This window comes from Coenobita brevimanus, chromosome 108 (genome assembly GCF_032717465.1).
Source record: "Coenobita brevimanus isolate Jiangsu-jjx chromosome 108, ASM3271746v2, whole genome shotgun sequence".
NCBI lineage: Eukaryota > Metazoa > Arthropoda > Malacostraca > Decapoda > Coenobitidae > Coenobita > Coenobita brevimanus.
The window spans coordinates 9,859,135-9,881,201 of record NC_137061.1 but is presented as its reverse complement, the minus strand read 5'-3'; the positions used below and the strand labels follow the sequence as shown (position 1 = coordinate 9,881,201).

At 41.5% G+C, this 22,067-nt stretch overlaps 1 protein-coding gene across 1 annotated transcript in view; it reads right to left on the bottom strand.

Annotated features, from left to right (window-relative positions):
• The window catches only part of LOC145416973 (serine/threonine-protein kinase TNNI3K-like), a 91,548-nt gene extending 71,483 nt beyond the window's left edge, over positions 1 to 20,065 (bottom strand). Inside the window, exons 1-4 of the mRNA XM_080285819.1 lie at positions 19,960 to 20,065; positions 11,444 to 11,611; positions 7,856 to 8,288; positions 578 to 787 (exon numbers count right to left, since the gene is read on the bottom strand). Of these exons, the coding sequence (XP_080141945.1) occupies positions 578 to 787; positions 7,856 to 8,288; positions 11,444 to 11,592 (792 nt within the window). The 5' untranslated portion in view covers positions 11,593 to 11,611; positions 19,960 to 20,065. The remainder of the gene's footprint in view (positions 1 to 577; positions 788 to 7,855; positions 8,289 to 11,443; positions 11,612 to 19,959) is intronic.
• Positions 20,066 to 22,067: the final 2,002 nt, after the last annotated feature.

The window sequence follows — 22,067 nt, the reverse complement described above, 5'->3', positions numbered from 1 at the left end:
CCTTCCCAGACTCTCCCTTTTGCACCCTTTTCACCTCCTTCCAAAACATTTTCTTATTCTGTTGAAAATTCTCTGTCAGCCACCTACCCCACCTCTCATCTGCTGCCACTTTAGCATCACGCACAGCCCTTCTTGCCCTATTCCTCTTTTCCTTATACCTTTCATATGACATCTCATCCTTCCACTGCACCCACACTTCATATGCACGTCTCTTCTCAGCCACAGCCATACTTACTTCCTCGCACCACCATTCACTTCCTTTTCTTACACCACCACCCACACATCTCACACCACACACCTCTTCTGCATGCCCCACCACAGCACTCTTAAACAACTGCCATTCCTCCTCCACACTGCCATTTTCCTGATCTTTCACTGCGTTCCACTCATCTTTCAATTTCTCCTGATACTCTATCTTTTTCTCTCTTTTATCCAACTCACTCATTTTCAGTATATATATATATATATATACATACAGTATTTACTTATTATTTATTACAGTATATGGACACCCACACACCCACACGCATATAATGGTTCAGGGATTAAGCAGTTAGAAAAAAAAAAAAAATCTTACAGTTTCATGTCCAAATAGACAAGCGATGTGTAAGGGTGAAAAGGACACAGCATCACGAGCTTCAATGTTTGCCCCACGCTGGGCCAGGGCTTGGGTGACCTCCAGGTGGCCGGCCATGCAAGCAACATGAAGAGCCGTAAGACTCCCTGCCCCTGTGTGATCCAGGTGCCCACATTTGTCCACCAGCAGGCGCACCACCTCAACATCACCCTGACGAAACAGTAACAAACCATGGTCAGCTCATCCACAACATGCACTTCCAAAATGCTATCTGAATATGGTACACATAGCTGTTGTCAAATGTTGTTCAAAATGTTTTCATAAAGTGCACAGAATGTGCATAATAAATGGTGCAGGCCCAAGCATGCCCAAACATGGCACTTCCGGCCATTACACGTGCCCCTCCTTTCCATGGAGTGTGGCATGTGATGGCTCAGAGGCCCACTGCACACTTTCTCCTCCCCCTTCTCTCACACCCGCCCATCTACAATCACAATTCATATTAAGTACAATAAGTGCTTATCTATCTATCTATCTCTAGCGAGATGCCTTAACCCTGTAAGGGGTGGCCACAAACAAATCGCTTCCATGTCACCCTGTCCCCTGCCATTACGCTGCCATCCCCCAAATTCACACTCCCCTCTCTCATATACCTCTCTGCTCCATCTCATCCTCAATCTATCCTACCCTCTCTCCCTCCACCACCTCTCTCACATAGACTCCTTGCAAGTCTCTCACTCTTCATCCCCTTGACATGGCCATACCACCTCAATGTATTTCTCCTAACACTTTCTATCACATCCACATCCACACCACAATGCTTCTTCATTTCCTCATTTGTCAGTCTGCGTAACTCCACAAGTTTCTCTTAAATAACTAATTTCCACTCCTCTCACTCTTGACTTGTGTCATTCCAACAAGTTCCAAGCTTTGCTTCCATACATTAAAGTGAGGAGCACAATACTGTCATGCAACAACTTTTTTACTTCAGTGTTCGCTTCCCTATTTCTTATCACTGTTTTCAATGAATCAGCAACCTTTCATCCCTGCTGTATTCTTTTAAGCATTTTATCCTCCAAACTTCCATCCTGAATCCTTATCCATCACATGACCCGTCCTTAAATGCACTCACATTTTCCATTTCCTCATTATCCAGCCACACTGTGCATTCAATGACTTAATTTCTCTTGAAGATCAAAACTTAACTCTTCCCTAGATGTGTTTATCAATGTTGTTAGGTTTCCTTATGAATGTCTGGTACTTTTATGGTCAAATTGGGGAAGATTAGGGCAGGCTTAGGGGGGGGTCATTTGGTGTGACACTGAGGAGGATGCCAACCAAATTCCTTTTTTCCATAAGCTCTGCGCATTCCATACTGCGATTTTCTATAACAGTCACTGTGTTACAAACCACTCAGCCACACTAAAAACTGACAGTATATACAGTAGTGCATTCTCAAGGTAAATCATCATTACTATCTATCTATTTATTGCCAGACGCCTTAATCCTGTAAGAAGTGCCCACAAACAAATTGCCTCCCTGTCACCCGATCCCCAGCAACTTTAATGCCCTGCTCAAACCTCACACCCCCCTCTTTCACATACCTCACCACTCCATCCCTCCATCTCATCCTTGGCCTCCCCCTCCCTCTACCCCCCCTCCATCTCATTCACATACACTCTCCTCGTCAGCCTCATGCTCTCATCCTCTCCATATGGCCAAACCACCTCAAAGTATTTCTCCTAACGTTTTCTATCACATCCACATCCACACCATAACGCTCCTTCACTTCCTCATTTGTCAGTCTGTCTCTCCATGAAACTCAATGTTCCTCTCAAATAACTCATTTCCAAAGCTCTCACTCTTGACTTGTGTCCTTCCAACAAAGTCCAAGCTTCACTTCCTTATGTTAGAGTTCGTATCACAGTACTGTCAAGCAGCGATTTTTTTACATCCATGCTCACTTCCCTGCTTCTAATCACTGCTTTCAAAGAACAAGCAACCTTTCTTCCTTGTTGTACCCTTTCACGCACTTTGCCCTCCAAACTTTCATCCTTACTCATCACAATACCCAAGTACTTAAATGCACTACATTTTCCATTTTGCCATCATCCAACATCACTGTACATCCAGTGGCTTCATTTCTCTTGAAGACAACAACTTTACTCTTCTTTACTTTCACTTTTACATTCCATTTCTTACATACTCTTCCAAACTCATTCACTAAGCCTTGTAGTTTCTCATCATATTCAGTCAACAATACAGTACTGTATCATGTGCAAACTACAGTACAGGGAGTTTCCAAATCTTGCCCTCTCTCATTAATGCTGCTTCAACATCCACTGTCCTACCTTGTATCTCTTTTAAAGTCCCATCTATATACAAACTGAACAACCATGGAGACATGACACATCAAAGTTTCAATCCAACATTCAAACAGAAAGATTCACTTAATTAACTATCCACACACACTGCAGCCTTAGCACCTTCATACACACTCTTCACAGCATTCAACAACATCCTATTTGCTTCATACAGTACTGTACATTCTTAATACGTTCCACATCCCATTTACTCCATATATTCTTAATACTTTCCACATCCCTTGTCTATCCACCCTGTCATATGCTTTCTCCAAATCCATGAAGGCCACATACAACCTCTTTCCCTTCTCTAGAAACTTTTTTAATAAAGACTTGAGAATGAATAACTGTTTTACACAATCTCTTCCCTTCCTAAAATGTCCCTGTTCTTCACCAACTACCTGTAATTCCTCTGTTATTTTCATAAGTCTGTCAATAAGTATCCTACTATACACATTTCCTATTACACTAAGAGGGCAAATTCCTCTCACTCACTCGAGGTAGTGCTACTTTGGGTGTCTGTCCTTTCCTTTCTTCTATCCTTCCTCTTCTGTCTTTCTTTCCTTCATTATTTCCTCTTTCTTCTGCCTATGGGAGACTTTTCACTCCCTCCTCTGTCTTTCTTTCCTTCTTTCTTTTCTCTTCCTTCTGTCTGTGGGTGACTCTACATTGAGTGACAAGCCAAATGGTTTCCTGTACACCAGGAAACCATTTACTACACTGGATGATAACCATATAACCAAATTATGGCATCTGGTGGTTTAGTTGGTAATTAAGGCGCTCCAATCGGATAAGCCTGTGTAGGTTAATATCCAAGGGGTGGTTGGGGTTTATTGCTCATGTAATGCCACCCAGGGATGAGTGAAGCTGGTCACTCTCATCTTAAATGTCAGGACCAACTTGCCAAGCCCCAGGTTCCTGTATTCCTCATGGGGCGGCATAGGATTGGATGATGGATGAATGGATGGATTACCACACACTTCTTTTTCCCCATTTCCTTTGTACAGGGTAATAATTATACATGACTTCCAACCTCCAGAACTCTACCTTCCTCCTAGGCCAATCTTCATATCTTCCATATCCATTCTACTACTATATATCTTCCGTGCTTCAGCATTTCACTACACACTCCACCAATTCCTGGGGCTATCCCTATTCTGACTTTCTCCATTGCTTCAACACTTCCATCCTATTGATTTCTTCCTCTCTTCTCACCTCTCTCCTTCTCCTGGCCATTTCCCAGCCACCTATCCTCACATCACTTTCGTTCTCTATGTTTAACAGTTCTTGCAAGTGTTCTCTCCATGTGCTCACTTTTTCTCCCCTCTCCACTAGCAATCTACCATTTTTATCTTTCACTCCCCAACTAACTTCTTGATCACTCTGTCTTACTCTCACTGCCTCTTTCCAGAAAATTTTCTTAAATTCCCTCCACTTTACACTCAAATTCCTTCTAAATTCCTCATCCACTCTCATCTTACTCTCTCATATTAATCTTTTTACCTCCCTCTTCCTCTCTACATATACCTCACTCTCTTCCGTCTCTCAACTTCCTCCATGCCCAGGCTTCCCATCCACTCACTAAATGCTCTCTTCTTTTCTGCCACAGCCTGTCTCACCTCTTCATTCCACCACGCTGTTCCTTGCATCCCCTTTCGTCTTCTCTTCACCCCACACACCACCTCACATGCTGCACAGATTTCTTCTGTTACATCCCAGGTAATTACAGTACCAGACATTCTCTCTTATTAAGTTTTTTACTCTTAAACTTGTATTCAGCACAGGAACACTTTTCATACAAGAGATCATCAAGAGTAAGCGATGTTTACTGTCAATGCATGGGTGGAAAATTACAGTAAGCGGCCTGGTCTGACTGTCACACATTTCAGAAGTGAACAACATTATACCTAATACAGCTAATAAAGCTTGAGCAAATAATTTTTTTTCTCTAGATGCTATGTCAGTCAGTTCAATTTTCTATTTCATGATTCACAAAACTGTTATCACACCATAAAACTGTGCAATTTGGAAAACAACCACAAATGCTCGTTCACTCATTATATGCAAAAATCCACTCCATACTGATTATTTATTGTAAAGTGGTCTTGCAGTGAGTGGTCAGACCTGCCACAATGCACACTAGCATTTATTAATTATATCACTTACAGTATTTCTTTTAAACTGTAACTGGATTCTAACATTACGGTTATCCAAATATATCCAATCTCATTGTCAACAATGCTACATTCTGATACTATTTGTAGCTTTGAATCTGAATCTTTAGCCACCATCAGCATCCAATCTAGTATACCATTACCCCATCAGGAGTGCAGGGACTTGACTGCTACTGAGGCCAAGCAACTGAGTAATACTATATGAGCAACAAACCCCAGGCACAGCTTACAAGTAGATCCTTATTAGCCACATCCAGTTATAATGCCTCACCTCATCATGCATCTACAACACTGTCTATGAGATGGAGTTTTACTACATCAGAACACAACACAAAGTTCACACTCAATCTCCTTGCATGCACCAGAGAACTGTCCAATAAAGAGGAAAATATGGAAGTGTGAAAAGGGGTAACTATAATCTGTTTTTGTCAACATCAAACCTCTTTTCCCACCCTAGGATGGGGTGAGGTATGATCCAGAGTCAAAAAAATTGACAGAATGAGAAACTAACCACAGTTTGTCTAAATGAATGATCCACACTCCAATTCACTCATCATTCAAGCCCAGAGAACTCTGGCTCCATCATATTGATACAAACTTATTCCACATGGAGGTTAACATTAACCTGTCTAACATTTCTGTATTGTTCATCTCTAAGCACAACTCTCACTTAAGAGTAATTTTCATTTAATATGGTTGTTGTAGGGAGCATATCAACAAAATTAATACTCTCAGGCTCCTATGCTCACTCTCAGTTACTTTAAATAAAATCACGTGGCAGTAGTTGGGAAACAATACTAGACTCCCAACAATGAGTGTGTTAATGGTAACTCTCAGGCTCCTGCAATTCACTCTCAACTTAATATATTATCCATAAGACAGATAACAATACTAGTCTTATAACACAATACAAAACAATTTTATTAGTACTATTATTGACAATCTATATATTAAAAAAGAAAAAAAATCTGTATATGAGTGTCAATAAAAATGTGACTCCTATTAGCAAGGAATCATTCTATGTGGATCATATGTAGCAGCAAAAATCAGTAACATGCTACAGTTGTTGTAGTTGCTGTTATTACACCCCAGGACCATCTGAATGTGAACCCAGTTAACTGAAGGAAACTGTCTATTTAAATCAGTGTGCTTCAACAAGGTGTTCCCAGAAACCTTTTGTTGAGGAAATGTTGAAGAATTATCTGTCTTATGCTGTGTGGTGCATGAGGTCAGTAAGTGTGTTGTAATGTGGGTAGCTGCATTAAAGCAACCTTACAGTGCTGTGTGGTCCTTTTCCTATATGATCCAAACCACCTCAGCTGTTGTTGTTGTGGCCCCAGGCCCATTTGAATGTGAACCCAGTGAATTGCTGGTTAAATCTGCTCTTCTCATGCAGTCCACCATCCTCCATTCATGGGATTAGAAGGAGGTAAGGGAAGTTTGTATAACCAAGGAACCCCAATGACTGTTACACTGGTGTCACCACATGAGGGTGTTTCATTCCAGCACCAATCCTAGGATATAGTGGGACATAAGGTTAAGAAGATTATTATGTTCAAACAGTTATATACTAAATATTAACACATGCCTTGTGATAATGGATGAGAAAGCCAGCACAGCTGCTAACAAATGCTACAGCTATGTAGCTACTGTATAATAATTAATACAGTATCTTAAAAACAAGAGTAACATGCATAAAGAAACTAAAATGTCACACATTTTGTTGCTGATCAACCCATCTGTCTGGCTGGGCAAACCCATCAACTACAGGCAGGCAAATACCCATACAGGGCCATCCTGTGCGGCAAACTGATGTTCCCTTGTAACAAAAAGGCGCAGGGAAAAGTGTGGAGATTTAGTTTCTGGGTGAATGCCAGATTTGCATTGCTCCACACAGTTAGCAGGGGTACCATAACCATAACTGTCTCTACATCACCCCATCATCTGGTTACGGTGTGTGGTTGCTACTCAATGTTATAAATGGTTTCCCGGGCTATGGGAAATCATTAGGTTTGTCACTCAATGTAGAGCCACCTTAAGTGGAAAGAAGAGTAATACTGTAAAAGGTGACTAGAGGGAAAGAAAGAAACATGATGAGAGGAGGGCAGACACAGTGACAGAATAATAAAAGCAAAGCAAGAAGTGCAAAATCAAGTATGTGAATGAACATACCACCATGTCACATTTGTAGTTTTTTATAAATACTACTGAAAATTCCACTACTTGACAGCCTGTTTTTTCATAATAAACTGATACATTACACTGCCTTATGGATGCTGCCTTTGCCTCAGGCTCATTTGCATGTGAAAAAGTGGACTGCAGGGTGAACTGCTCTTCCGCATTCCACCATCTTCCTTTAAAGGGACAGGGAAGTAGCTGAGGGACATTTGTATAACCAGACAGATCCACTACCCAATTCCATCAGTGCCACCCCGTGAAAGCATCCCTCTCCAACACTGTCTTATGGTACTGTACTTCCATTTGTCATATACAATAATGCAATGACATAATATCAATAACAAATCTGCAAGTGTCAACTTGCACTGTAAATGTACAAGATATACTGTTTAAAGTATTATTTAATGTTTTTGGCTTAGTACAGCAAACCAGTTTTTCTCAATAATCTCTACAAAGAATAAATCTGTTAAATAATACACACCTTTCATGCATCCTTGAATAAGTAATATTGGCATCACTCCAAGCTCACAACACTGGCAACTCAAACCCTCTACTGGTTTAACCTTGTACGAAGCCAGATGGAGTGGTGAGAACCCGTTTTTACTTATAATAGCAGGATCAGCGCCTTTTTGTAGTAGCAGGCGAATCTGGTCTCGTTGTTCTTTTCCCAAGTCTTCCTTTGAGCTCCTCTTGGATGTACTGTCAACATCACATTTAGTTTCACTAGTTTTAAGCTGGTTTTTCTCTTTCCTATCACTTCTCCCTCGAGATTTCATCAGCTGCAGGATACATGGAGCTTGAGTCGCATTTTTCTTGCCTTCAATCTCAACTTTCTTTCCTTCCACTTCCATTTCCTCTTTCTTTTCCTTTGCATCATCACTCTTAGCCATCACGGCTGCCATACAACAGAGGTGCATTAGTGTCATACCATTCTCTAGTCTCTCACTAAGGGATTCTGAATTTAGTACAGAAGCTAGTTTCTCAGCTGTTCCATTGCTGTAAAGATAAAGGCAAAATTCAAACACAATTCCAGTACAGTACAATACATAAATAACACACAGCATCCTTTTCCATTCTAGTTAATTATAAACTTTCTGGATATTACAAAGATAAGAAACATACCTGTTAATCAAAGTTGTTAGTTAATAATTGCAATACTAATGTTGTATTACAAAAGAAAAAAACAATGCCAACCCCCATGACAATAAAAATAATAATAATAATAGATAAATAAATTAGCTCCCTCTGCCTGAAAACTCTATTAAACAGACTACACAGTTCCATGCAGACTAATGATCCTACTTCCACAAAGAACCACCCTCTATGGAGATTCATTGGTCTACATGCTGTCCTCTCTTCTGACAAAACTCCTTTTCTGCACCTCCATGTTCCACATGTTTCATGAATCACATCTGTCCTCTACACACTTTTTCTCAATAACCCCATCACCACTACTCTAACTTTTGACCTTTCATTTTCATGCCATATCAAATTCTCACACCCATAAATTCATGAGGATGTTTCTGCTCATTCATGCAATCCTCTTGCAGCTGAGACACCTGATCCTCTGTTTCATACTGAGGATAGCACCTGCCACCTTCCTTCCCTGTGCCATTCTACTCAACTACTTAAATTATCTCACCAATTCATGTCTCTCTCCATTCACCAGAACATCACAATGGGAGAGTCACCTTCGATATCAACAACCATCACTTTACTCCAATCAACATTTACTTTCAAAACACGATGCTCACGGACATCCCGTTTACTATTAGCCAGCAGCACAACATTATCTGCATACATCAGATTTGAAATATTCCACCCTTCACCATTCATTACTATTTTCATCCCTCTTTCCAATACTCAAAAAACCTCCCACTAGGCCCCCAGGTGTCTACTAATGAAATTACCAGGAGCCCTAGCACTTAGTTTAACAGGGTCCAAAGTAAATGACACAGAGTTAGCAAAATGGCACTATAGTAGCTGATAGCTTAAAAAGTGTGCCAGCTTTATAAATGGCACAATAAATCTTAATCCATTCAACAAGATGAAGTGGTTTTTTGCTTTACAGATATTTATGCTGTTTACCTATCTATCTCATTCCTGGAAGGGAGAACTACATTCTGTCTTCCATCAATCTGCCCTCTTTCCAACTCACACCTCACCCATTCACATATCTCTCCACCCCACCTCTTTACTTCAACCTCAACCTCTCCCTTCCCTTCTCCCCCTCCACCTCATTAGCATACACTCTTCTAGTCAATCTCTTACAAGATGATTTTATTGAGCTCACGAGGCTTCTTGAACTGGAAGGGTCAGTGGCTTTCATTAATCCTCACTACTAGGGTACTCTCATAGGCTGCATAATACTGTCTGGCAGCAACAAGGATAAAAATAGAGATGAGGTCCTTTGCTTGAAGGGGTAAAAAAAAAAAAAAAAAAAAAATACAAAAATAAGTATATAAATGCCATTCCCATGACTGCCAATCGCACTGTGCCCCATTCAGAGAACTGGGTTCTGTGGCTAGGCTATCTGAGTCCTGAGCTTTTATGAGTCGAAGACTGACCTATGTTCCTGGTAGCTAAAGCTTTCATGATAGAAAAATCTCTAGCCACCTCTAGCTTCAACTGTAACATATAGGCCATGGTGCATTCTGACCTGAGAATTCTGCCACCACGCCACCAGGTGTCTTAAATGTATATGTGCATGACAGTCCTCGTTAAATGGCAATAACACGTTCTAAACATTACAACTTTACCCATACAAATGGTAACTAGTTAGCTACCGTAAATTAGCGAGCTGTAGTAGTAGTAGTAGCTGGTAGCTGCAACCCCAGGCTCATATGAAAGTGAGCCCAGCAAACTGTAACATAAAATGCCCTTCTTCTGCTTTTCATCATACTCCTGTTGAGGGATAGTAAGGAAATTAAGGGACATTTGTATAACCAGAAAGTTGAGCTGCCTGACTATACTGGTGCCACAGCAGGAAGGTGCCCTAGTGAAAACTAGTTTATCAGCTTTATAGACTGCCAAGAAACTTGAATGGGAAAATTTTCTGTACATTATTATGAACTTAACTGCAAAAAATGATTGTACAAATGGCAACATATAATAAGTCTATCTATCTATCTATAGCCCGACGCCCTAATCCCGCAAAGGGTGGCCGCAGACAAAACGCCTCCAAGTCACTCTGTCACCCACCATTTGACTACCCTCCCCCCAACTCACCCCCCCCTCCCTCATATACCTCTCAACTCCATCCCTCCACCTCATCCTCGGTCTACCCCTCCCTCTCCCTCCCTCCACCTCACCTACATACACCCTCTTAGTCAGTCTTTCATTCTCCATTCTCTTCACATGTCCAAACCACCTCAGTGTATTTCTCCTAATCTTTTCAACCACATCCACATCTACCCCACAACATTCCTTCACTTCTTCATTCGTCAACCTGTCCCTCCACGTCACTCCACATGCTCCTCTCAAGTAACTCATTTCCACTGCTCTCACTCTTGACTTGTTCCCCTCTTGCAAGGTCCACGCCTCGCTTCCATACGTCAGGGTAGGGATCACAATACCATCATGCAGTGACTTCTTAACTTCCATACTCACCTCCCTATTTCTCATCACTGCTTTCAGTGTACCAACAACCTTTCTTCCCTGCTGTACCCTTTCACGTACTTCATCCCCCAAAGTTCCATCCTTACTCATCACACTACCCAAGTACTTGAATGCACTCACATTCTCCATATCCTCACCATCCAACCTCACTGCACACTCTGTGACTTCATTCCTCTCAAACACCATAACTTTACTTTTGTTTACATTAACTTTCAGCTTCCTCCTCCTACACACTGTCCCAAATTCGTTCATCAAAAGGACTTGGTATAAACAACAATAAGCAACAGCGCTAAAGAGGGATGCCTTCTTGCACTGGCACTGACATAAGCTAACTGGGTAGCTCTGCAGCACAGTTGTAGAAATGTCCTGCAACTCCCTCCCTATTAACCAAAAGGAGGATGGAGGACTGCAGAAGAGAAATTTCAGGCTGTAGTCCACTGGATTCATGTTCCGATGAGCCTGGGTACATTGACAACAACTACCACAACAAAAACAACAACCAAAACCACCACCACAACAAACAAGATACCTACCAGCATATTCTCTGTATCTCAGTAAGCTGCTCAAAATCAATATTTAAATCATCTTGCATCTTTTCTTCTAACAGTCTATAGTTCTGCAGTATTCTCTTCAATAGTTCCTCTGCACATGAAGATCTTGGCCTTGATCTGTAATTTCCCATCCCAGTTTTCTTCACATCCCTGAAAAAAAAAATCATCATCATCATGGCTTCTTTTCTCACCTAAGGAAATAGGAGACATGATACAGAGAGAAATAACCAACAACATAACCAGTGAAATGGGCCACCCATTCATTCACTCACCATTTAGGCTCCCAGAATACTGACTCCATCTCACAGGAACCTTCCCTGTATATGCACTTTATGTTTTTTCAAAATGCTAGGATCTGCTTTCTCTCCATTAAAAAATAAATAAAGGGCAATCCCTTCTTAACTAGCTATCTTCTTGAAGGTGCAAGGCCCCATGGCTGGGCTAATGTAGTCCAATACTTTCAAGGGTACCCTACATGACCAGCCTACATCCCTTGATGGTATTACACAGTCAAAAAACTCCAAGTCACCTCAAGGGGACTCAACCTAAGCAAGACCGTCACTCCAATTAGGGCATTCTAACCACTACACCATACCTTAACTTGACCAAAAACTGCCTTATTTCCCCTTTTTATCTATCTATCTACCCATTGTCAGATGCCTTAATCCCTTATACGGGGTGGCCACAAACAAATCACCTCCATGTCATCCTGTCCCCCACCATTCATTGCCCTGCTCCCAGTTCACACCCCCCTCTCTCATATACCTCTCCACTCCATCCCTCCATCTAATCCATGGCCTCTCCCTCTCTCCCCTTCCACTCACATACACTCTCCTCATCAGTCTCTCACTCTCCATCCTCTTCACATGGCCAAACCACCTCAATGTGTTTCTCCTAATGCTTCCTATCATATCCACATCAACACCATAACACTCCTTCACATCCTCATTTGTCAGTCTGTCTTTCCATGTGACTCCACAGGCTCCTCTCAAAGAACTCTATTTCCACTGCTCTCACTCTTGACTTGTGTCCCTCCAACAACGTTCAAGCTTCACTTCCATACGTCAGAGTTGGTATCACAATACTGTCATGTAGTAATTTCTTTCACTTCCATGCTCACTTCCCTGTTTCTTATCACTGCCTTCAAGGAACCATCAACGTTTCTTCTTTGTTGTACCCTTTCAAGTACTTCACCATCCAAACTTCCATCCTTACTCATCAAACTACCCAAGTACTTAAACGTACTCACATTTTCCATTTCCTCCTCATCCAACCTCACTGTACATTCACTGATTTCACCTCTCTCAAAGACCATAACTTTACTCTTCCCTACAATCACCTTTAAAATCCGTTTCTTACACACTCTCCCAAACTCATCCACCAAGCCTTGCAGCTCCCCTTCGTCTTCACTTAACAACACAGTATCATCCTGCAAACAACAGTATAGGGAGTTTCCAAACACTGCCCTCTCTCATTAGGGTCATTCCAACATCCACTGCCCTACCTTATTATCCCTTTTATAACCCCATCCATACACAGACTGAACAACCATGGAGACATGACACATCCCTGTTACAACCCAACCTTCAAATAGAAAAACTCACTCAGTTCACTATCCACATGCACTGCAACCTTAGCACCATCATACATATTCTTCACAGCATTCAACAACTTCCCATCAATTCCATATATTCTTAATACTTTCCACAATCATTGTCTATCCACCCTGTCATATGCTTTCTCCAAATCCATGAAGGCCTCATACAACTTCTTTCCCTTCTCTAGAAACTTTTCCACTAAAGATCTAAGAATGAATATCTGATCTACACAACCTCTTCCCTTCCTAAAGCTTCCCTGTTCTTGTCCAACTAATTCCTCTGTTATTTCCCTAACTTTGTCAATAAGTATCCTACTGTACCCTTTTCCTATTACACTAAGAAGAAAAATGCCCCTATGATTACCACACACTTCTTTTTCCCCTTTCCCTTTGTCTATCTATCTATCTATTGCCAGACGCCTCAATCCCGTTCGGGGTGGCCACAAACAAATCACCTCCACGTCGCCCTGTCCCCTGCCATTTCACTGCCCTGCTCCCAACTCACACCCCCCTCTCTCATATACCTCTCCACCTCATCCTCAGCCTCCCCCTCCCTCCCCCCCCTCCACCTCACTCACATACCGTCTCTTCGTCAGTCTTTCACCCTCCATCCTCTCCACATGGCCAAACCACCTCAGTGTATTCCTCCTAATGGTTTCTATCACATCCACATCCACACCACAATGCTCCTTTATATCCTCATTTGTCAGCCTGTCTCTCCATGTGACTCCACAGGTTCCCCTTAAATAACTCATTTCCACTGCTCTCACTTTTGACTTGTGCCCTTCCAACAACGTCCAAGCTTCACTTCCATACGTTAGAGTTGGTATCACAATACTGTCATGTAGTAACTTTTTCACTTCCATGCTCACTTCCCTGTTTCTTATCACTGCTTTCAAAGAACCAGCAACCTTTCTTCCCTGCTGTACTTGTACAAGGGAATAATTATATCTGACTTCCAATCATGCGGGACTTACATTCCTCCCATGCCAATCTGCACACCTTCCACATCCGTTCTACTACTATCTCTCCCCCATGCTTCAGCATTTCACCACACAGTCCATCAATTCCTGGGGCTTTCCCCATTTTGACTTAATTCAATGCTTCCACAACTTCCATCCTACTGATTCCTTCCTGTCTTCTGACCTCCCTTCTTCTCCCAGCCATTCCCCAGCCACTTATGCTCACATTACTTTCATTCTCTGTGTTCAACAATTCCTCAAAGTATTCTCTCCATCTGCTCACTTTTTCTCCCTTCTCAACTAGTAATCTACCATTTTTATCTTTCACTCCCCTACAAACTTCATTGCCACCCTGTCTGACTCTCTTTACCTCTTTCCAGAACATTTTCTTATATTCCCTCCACTTTTCACTCAAATTTCTTCCAAATTCCTGCTGAGCTGACACACAGAGTAACACTGTAAAAGAGTGCTATAGCCAGTCTAATCTTGTATGATACAGATATGTGGCCCCTTTTACCTGATTACCTGTTATTTAATGGTAGTTTAAGATAATACTACATGTACACAACAATTCCATCAATTTCTTCATAGATACCAACATAATTTACAAATCATCTCCAATTACAGCTCTGCATTTACTATGGAAAGATGGCAGTTTTCAATCACATATAGCAGTCATGAAGAAGAGCTAAAGAATAAATACGGTACAGCCATTGTAATGTCTTACCGGTACTCTGCCACTGAGCTGTTGCATAAGGTTAACACAAGAATACTAGTATAGGCTATATACCCAATTGTGTTGCAATACTGTCATATTCTGCCAGTGCTGTAGCAAGAGATCAATACGGTATCATACAGTGCTATACTCTTTTTTTTTTTTTTTTTTTCTCCGAGGTGAAGATGCATTTGACAGGTTGGTGATGCCTGGTTGAATGCAACATTAGGGTACCTCACAATCTCTTTACTCATTAGCATTATTAACTGACAACATATACCTGAGGGGGAAATTTGGGTTAGTAAATGTTATTCGGACATGTTGCTTTCCACCAATCATCACCAACCTGGGAAGTGCACCTTTGCCTAAAAAAAAAAAAAAAAAAAAAAAAAAAAAAGTACTGGTATAGAATATGGCATAATGAAGAACTACAGCAGAAATGATGTAGTCATTGTGCTGTCTTCTTTTTGACACTCAACAGTGGGAAAACATGCTGAGGAGGACAAAAATCTCCACAAAGTTAAGGTGGACAAACTACTGTACAGTGTATTTAACCTGAGTAAGATCACTAACCCTTTTCAATTCAGGTGATGGACAAATGGAGACAAAGTGGTCAGATCTGACAAGTAACCAATGAAACTCATTCCTTCATCATCTATAATAATTATAAAATTTCATGAAACAAGTTACGGTAGTACTGAAGCAATGGGAATGGTCCAGTTTTGTCAGGTAAAAACAAACCGACTATAACCATTCCATGTAATATTCATAATCTGTACAATGGTCCTGGAGAGTGACGCCATCATGTGGTGGCGCCATATAACTGGACTGCCCCATTGCTTGGTTATACAAATGTCCCTCAACTCTCTCTCTATTCCCTGAAAGGAGGATGGTGAACTGTAGATGATGGGCAGCTTCAGCCTGCAGTCCACCAGGTTTATACCCAGATAAGCCTCCTGCCAAAACCCTCACTGGCTTAAAAGGGATCTCAAATTGAATAAAATCATGTGACGGTGACCTTACCGGTACAACACCGAAGTGAAAGGGTTCGACTAACACCCATGTGAGAAGCTGATATGACATGGTTTGGATAATGAAAAATACCTGTGTGGGGAAGCACACAAGAAGTTTCTAATTAAATGTCCTTCATATCATTTACAAAGGATGCAACATGCTTCCATGCGTCGGCCTTGGTCACCTACTGGCGGCTCTGCTGGGATATCTAGTGTCATCTAACGTATAGCCCTTATAACTTCAATATTTAATTTGCACCATTCCCAATTACAACTATGCCATTATTAGTTTACAAAGCATTAATGGTATATATTGTAATATACTACCATTCCAAAGCCAAAATACCAAATAATAAAAGATCTATCTATCTATCTATCTATTGCCAGATGCCATAATCCCGTAAGGGGTGGCCACTTGACTTTGAGTTACCTGTTTTACAGGGAGGGGCACTAACCCTCCACCAACCCACTTGTTGACATGTAGGACCACGTATGGGTTGGTTATATGGTAACCACCCAGTGTTGTAAATGGTTTCTTGGCTTACAGAAAACCATTTGGCTTGTCACTCAATGTAAAGCCACCTGTGAAGGAAAGAAAAGCAATAAGAAGTGACAGGAAAGATGGGAGAAATAGGAAGAGAGGAGGACAGACACAGAAAAAGAATGATAAAGGCTAAGGAAGAGGTAGGTAGCACAACACCATTCCATCATATAAAAGGCATATACCAGTATACCATTTCCAGAAGCATTTGTGTAACATTTAGGGATCAGAGGGTTAAATTTAAATGCTACAATCTGGTTACTTCCATCATATAAAAGACATATACAGTACACTGCTTCATGTGACATTTGTGTGGTACTAAGAGATCTGCGGGTTAAAATGACACACTATGTGCAAAGGTCAAAACTACAATCTACTCCAAATATAAATTACTCCTGGCCATGACCCAAGTCTTTCCACACCTGCGGATGCTCCTTCATTCTAACTTTATTGCCTGTAAATATATTCCATTCCAGATTAAAATTAAAGTCATAGGTGATGGAGTCAGAGTGAGAGGGCATGGGCAAATGTGGAATGATGTGAGTTGATACTCCCTCATTCTGACCCTGACACGTGCAAGTAGTAGTCTACTACGTGCAAGAGTCACCCTGACACTATCATGTGCATATATTTGTCTATTACAAGTCAGAGTTACAGTTAGAAGTGATGGAGTTAGAATGAGGGTTACAGTTACAAGTGATGGAGCTAGAATGAGGTGGGTATGGACAAGTGTGGAAGGGTGAGTCTTGGTGGTGTGTAATTAAAATTTGTAATGTGCTATAACTGGTGTGGCCATGGCTTACTGGCTGTGTTTCATCATACAGATTAAGCGAATAGCACTATCACTCTGGCACCACCAAGGTCTCAGGAATTCTGGACCCTGTATGCTTGTTGGTTGGGGAGGTTCCCTAGCACCTCTCCTTTACCAGCAAATTTCTGTATCTGGTATGCTGATACACTGCAGAGTAATCTCTCATTTATCTGTTGTCACAATATCCAGCACCTTCTGCTCAAATCTATCAAAACAATATCCAGCGAAGTTAGGCATTATAAAAGAAACTGTGGAAAATCATACTGAATGATTCTAAACGGTAAATTTTTAGAATTACACCCAACTAGCTGGCACTGAAATCAATATGCTCACTGCTGAATTTAAGCAATTCTAAGCACTTTCTCTTACCGGTGTATAAGCATTTGTCGCAAATGCTTTTCTTCGTACAAAAGAAAAGGAGATGGGGAAGGAGAGTCTCTAGCTCATATCTCTGTCTTTCATTGCATCTAATTTAACTTAATCCAACTGAACCTAAACAAGTTAGTCGGGGAGTGAATGATAATGGTAGATTACTAGTGGAGAAGGGAGAAAAAGTGAGCACATGGAGAGAACACTTTGAGGAATTGTTGAACATACTGAATGAAAGTAATGCGTGTAAAAGTGGCTGGGGCTGGGGAATGGGTGGGAGATGGAGGGATGTGAGAAAAGAGGAAGAAATCAGTAGGATGGAAGTTGTGGAAGCAATGAAGAAAGTCAAAATGGTGAAAGTCCCAGGAATTGATGGACTGTGTGGTGAAATGCTGAAGCATGGGGGAGAGATGGAAGTACAGTAGAATGGATGTGGAAGATGGCAGATTGGCCTGGGAGGAAGGTAGAGTCCCAGAGGATTGGAAGTCAGGTATAATTATTCCCCTGTATTAAGGAAAAGGTGAAAAAGAAGTGTGTGGTAATCACAGGGACATTTGTCTTCTTAGTGTAACAGGAAAAGTATATGGTACTGGTAGGCTACTTATTGACAGAGTTAGAGAAATAGGCCTAACAGAGGAATTAGCTGGAGAAGAACAGGGAGGTTTTAGGAAGGGAAGAGGTTGTGTAGATCTGATATTCATTCTTAGATCTTTAGTGGAAAAGTTTCTAGAGAATGCCTTCATGTACTTGGAGAATGCATATGACAGGGTAGATAGACAAGGATTGTGGAAAGTATTAAAAATACATGGAGTAGATGGGAAGTTGTTGAATGCTGTGAAGAGTATGTATAAGGGCGCTAAGGCTGAAGTGCATGTGGATAGCGATTAAGTGAATTTTTCTACTTGAAGGCTGGATTAAAACAGGGATGCGACATGTCTCCATGGATGTTCAAACTGTATATGGATGAGGTTATAAATGAGATACAAGGTAGGGCAATGGATTTTGGAGTGGCCCTAATGAGAGAGGGAAGTGTTTGGAAACTCCCTGTACTGTTGTTTGCAGATGATACTGTGTTGTTAAGTGAAGACGAAGGAGAGCTGCAAGGCTTGGTGGATGAGTTGGGACTGTGTGTAAGAAATGGAATCTAAAGGAGAATGTAGAGAAGAGTACCAGTAAAGTTATGGTCTTCGAGAGAAGTGAAGCCAGTGAATGTACAGTGAAGTCGGATGAGGAGGAAATGGAAAATGTGAGTGCGTTTAAGTACCTGGGTGGTGTGATAAGTAAGGATGGAAGTTTGGAGCGTGAAGTGCTTGAAAGGGTACAACAGGGAAGAAAGGTTGTTGGTTCCTTGAAAGCAGTGATAAGAAACAAGGAAGTGAGCATGGAAGTGAAAAAATTACTACATGACAGTATAGTGATACCAACTGTACCGTAATGTATGGAAGTGAAGCTTGGACCTTTTGGAGTTGAAGGGACAGAAGTCAAGAGTGAGAACAGTGGAAATGAGTTACTTGAGAGGAGCCTGTGGAGTCACATGGAGAGACAGACTGACAAATGAGGATGTGAAGGTGCATTGCGTGGATGCGGATGTGATAAGAAGCATTAGGAAAAACACATTCATGTGGTTTGGACATGTGAAAAGGATGGAGAGTGAGCAACTCATGAGGAGAGTGTAGTGAGTGAGGTGGAGGGGGGGAGAGGGAGGGGGAGGCCAAGGATGAGATGGAGGGATGGAGTGGAGAGGTATATGAGAGAGGGGGGAGTCAGCTGGGAGCAGGGCAGTGAAATGGCAGGGGACAGGGTGACATGGAGGCAAATTGTTTGTGGCCATCCCTTACAGAAATAAGAAGTCTGGCAATAGATGTACAGACTAACCCAATTTAATTTTGTCTGGATGTAGATTCGATAACAGATGGAGCTACGAGCTGAACAACCCCCATTCCCACACCTTAGCTACTTAGTACTAAAAAGTGCATTTGCTTTGGATGTATATTGAAAAAAAAAAGTTAAAACTGCATAAACTAAATGACGAATACATTAATTTCATTCTCCGCTGGCTGGGTGTAATTCTGAAATAATGCTTTCTGAACAAGTGGAGCTCCCCAACTGACCTATGCCACTATTATTTTACCAAGTATTAATGATACATATCGTAATATATAACCATTCCCTAACTAAAATGGATGAATTATGAAAGAAACTGGACCAAATCATACAATTCTAAACAAGAAGGGGTCTGAGCCCCCATCCTGTGTCCCCGACCTCCTCCTCACGGAATCGTTTCAATATGCCCATAACTGTTTTGAATATGAGACTATACCTCTGTTATTATGATTAACGAGATGTGTGTTACTGGGGTATGTCGCTTAAACTGACGAAACAAAGTCGTAAAATACGTCAAAATAATCGACGGAGTTATGGGTCAACCCCAACTTCTCCCTCCTTACGTTTATCACTGGATAAAATTATCTCCATTAATTCTGTACTTACAAATCCACTAGAGACTGACGTACAAGCTGATTACTAAGTAGCAGTCACAATCACACTGTCGAAAATATGCAATAAACTTAACAACCAAAATTATAACCAAACTTGGCACTCCCCCCGTCCAAAAATAACCAAAAAAAATATGAAGTTCGATAATATCAGTTTTGGATATTATTGCCCACACTTTCATTATCAGATCATACACTTACCAGGTGCTTATACAATAGTCCGTCTTATGAAGCTTAAGAATTATTAACTTTATAGTTATCCCGAACCTCCAAAACTCCGAATAAACTTCGCCCAAACACTAACAAGTGTGTTTGTATCTACCAAACACTACAAACTTTAATTTATATACAGTCTAAGCAACATGATATTGATAACTGGTCGTCTGTCGATGCTGGGGAACAAATACTTTTCACAGTAATGTTGAAAATACGAAGGTTTGGGATACAAAACAGAAATCTAGATGGGTCCAGTGAGTGGCGGGAAGTTCAAATGAGGAATTGTGAGGGTCTCGCTTGTTTTTACACAAGAACTCTGTTCTGTCTTTGCCCTGCTTCCACACGAAAACCGTGTTTCATGTGCGGCCTCTATACATTTTCGCCCATCATTTCTTTGTCTCCCCAACTGGTGCTTCCATTAATTCAGATTTATTATGGGGGCAGTTGCAGAAATGAGATTGGTAATGTGGCAGTAAACCAGGCACTGACCTCTGGCACAGTGATTACCATGGTCCCTGTTCTAACTGCCTTCTGTGGTCTCTTGCATGATGCTTGCATCTCTTGCAATGCAAGCTACAGAACTGACCTTGCCACCCATTTTGTGCATTCTCATATAGACTTCACTGGACTCCCATGGGCCCATTGTCTTCACCAGGATGTTGATGTTAACAAAACTAGGCTGTGGATAAGCAACACGTGCGTCATGAACCATACACTGCGTGAAGTTGGTCAAGAGTCTGTGGTGTTCCAAGGTTCCATTCCCTCCTTACACTCCTGCACTGTGGCATGCAGATAATCTGAGGGGCAGGGGGCCTGGCTATGAAATAAAGAGGAGGGCATCATACACCTTATATTGCTTACTGCTAAAATTACTGTTCCTGATGATGATGTCTAAGAAGGAATTTGACAGCCAGCAGGGCCTGTAGTTCCTTTGAGTATCCTTGAATAAAGATGATTAAATTCAGTTAACTATAGGTGGGTCCCGATCTTACAAGCTAATTGGGAGCAAGGATTTTGCTTGTTAGCCGAATTCTTGTTAAATGAAGTGAAGAAATTATGGAAAAAATAGGGTTAGGGAGCAAGGCCTCCGAGCAACCTCCCCCCAAACCACCAACACTGACTTTCTGATCATTTTAAGCTGGAATAAGGGGTTAATACAAGAGGGTAATACACCTGAAATATAAAAACAGCATTAATATAAGCAGAATTACATAAATTATAGGTAAACTAGGGATGGGGTGAACAACCAGCCAAGTAACCTCCACCAACCACCAACACCTGTGACAGACAATTTTAAGCAGGAATAAAGAGTTAATATACATGAAATACAAATACAGTAAACCCTCATTATACAATGCCTCATTGTACGATATTTCGCTTATACAATGTCAAAATTTTAGTACCGTATGCCCACTATACAATGGGAACGATTTGCAACAACAATGGATCATCCACGGCTCAGTGAACAGCGAATGTGCAAACGCAACAAAAACGTCCTCACACTGTCGGCATTAGACCACACACACTTGTCCACCGGTCCAGCCTCATTAGCTAGCCCTGCCCAGCCAGCTAGCCCAGTCTTATCGATTGGTCCAGCCCCATCAGCCAGCCCCAGCCAGCCAGCTAGCCCAGTCTCATCCGCCAGTCCAGACTCATCAGCCAGCCCCGTGCAGCCAGCCAGCCCTGCCCAGCCAGCCAGTTCTGCCAGTGATGAGTGAGGGCTGTGAGGCCCTAACTGTCCCTTAGCCTCGGAGGGGACATCAACAATCCTATTTACTTAAGTAATAGTAAGAACTACTGTATACTGTTATTTTCATGTTTTTCCCCTCTTTATTCATTATTAATGTGTTACTTTACATCTTTAAACATAAGGATATTTCATGTATG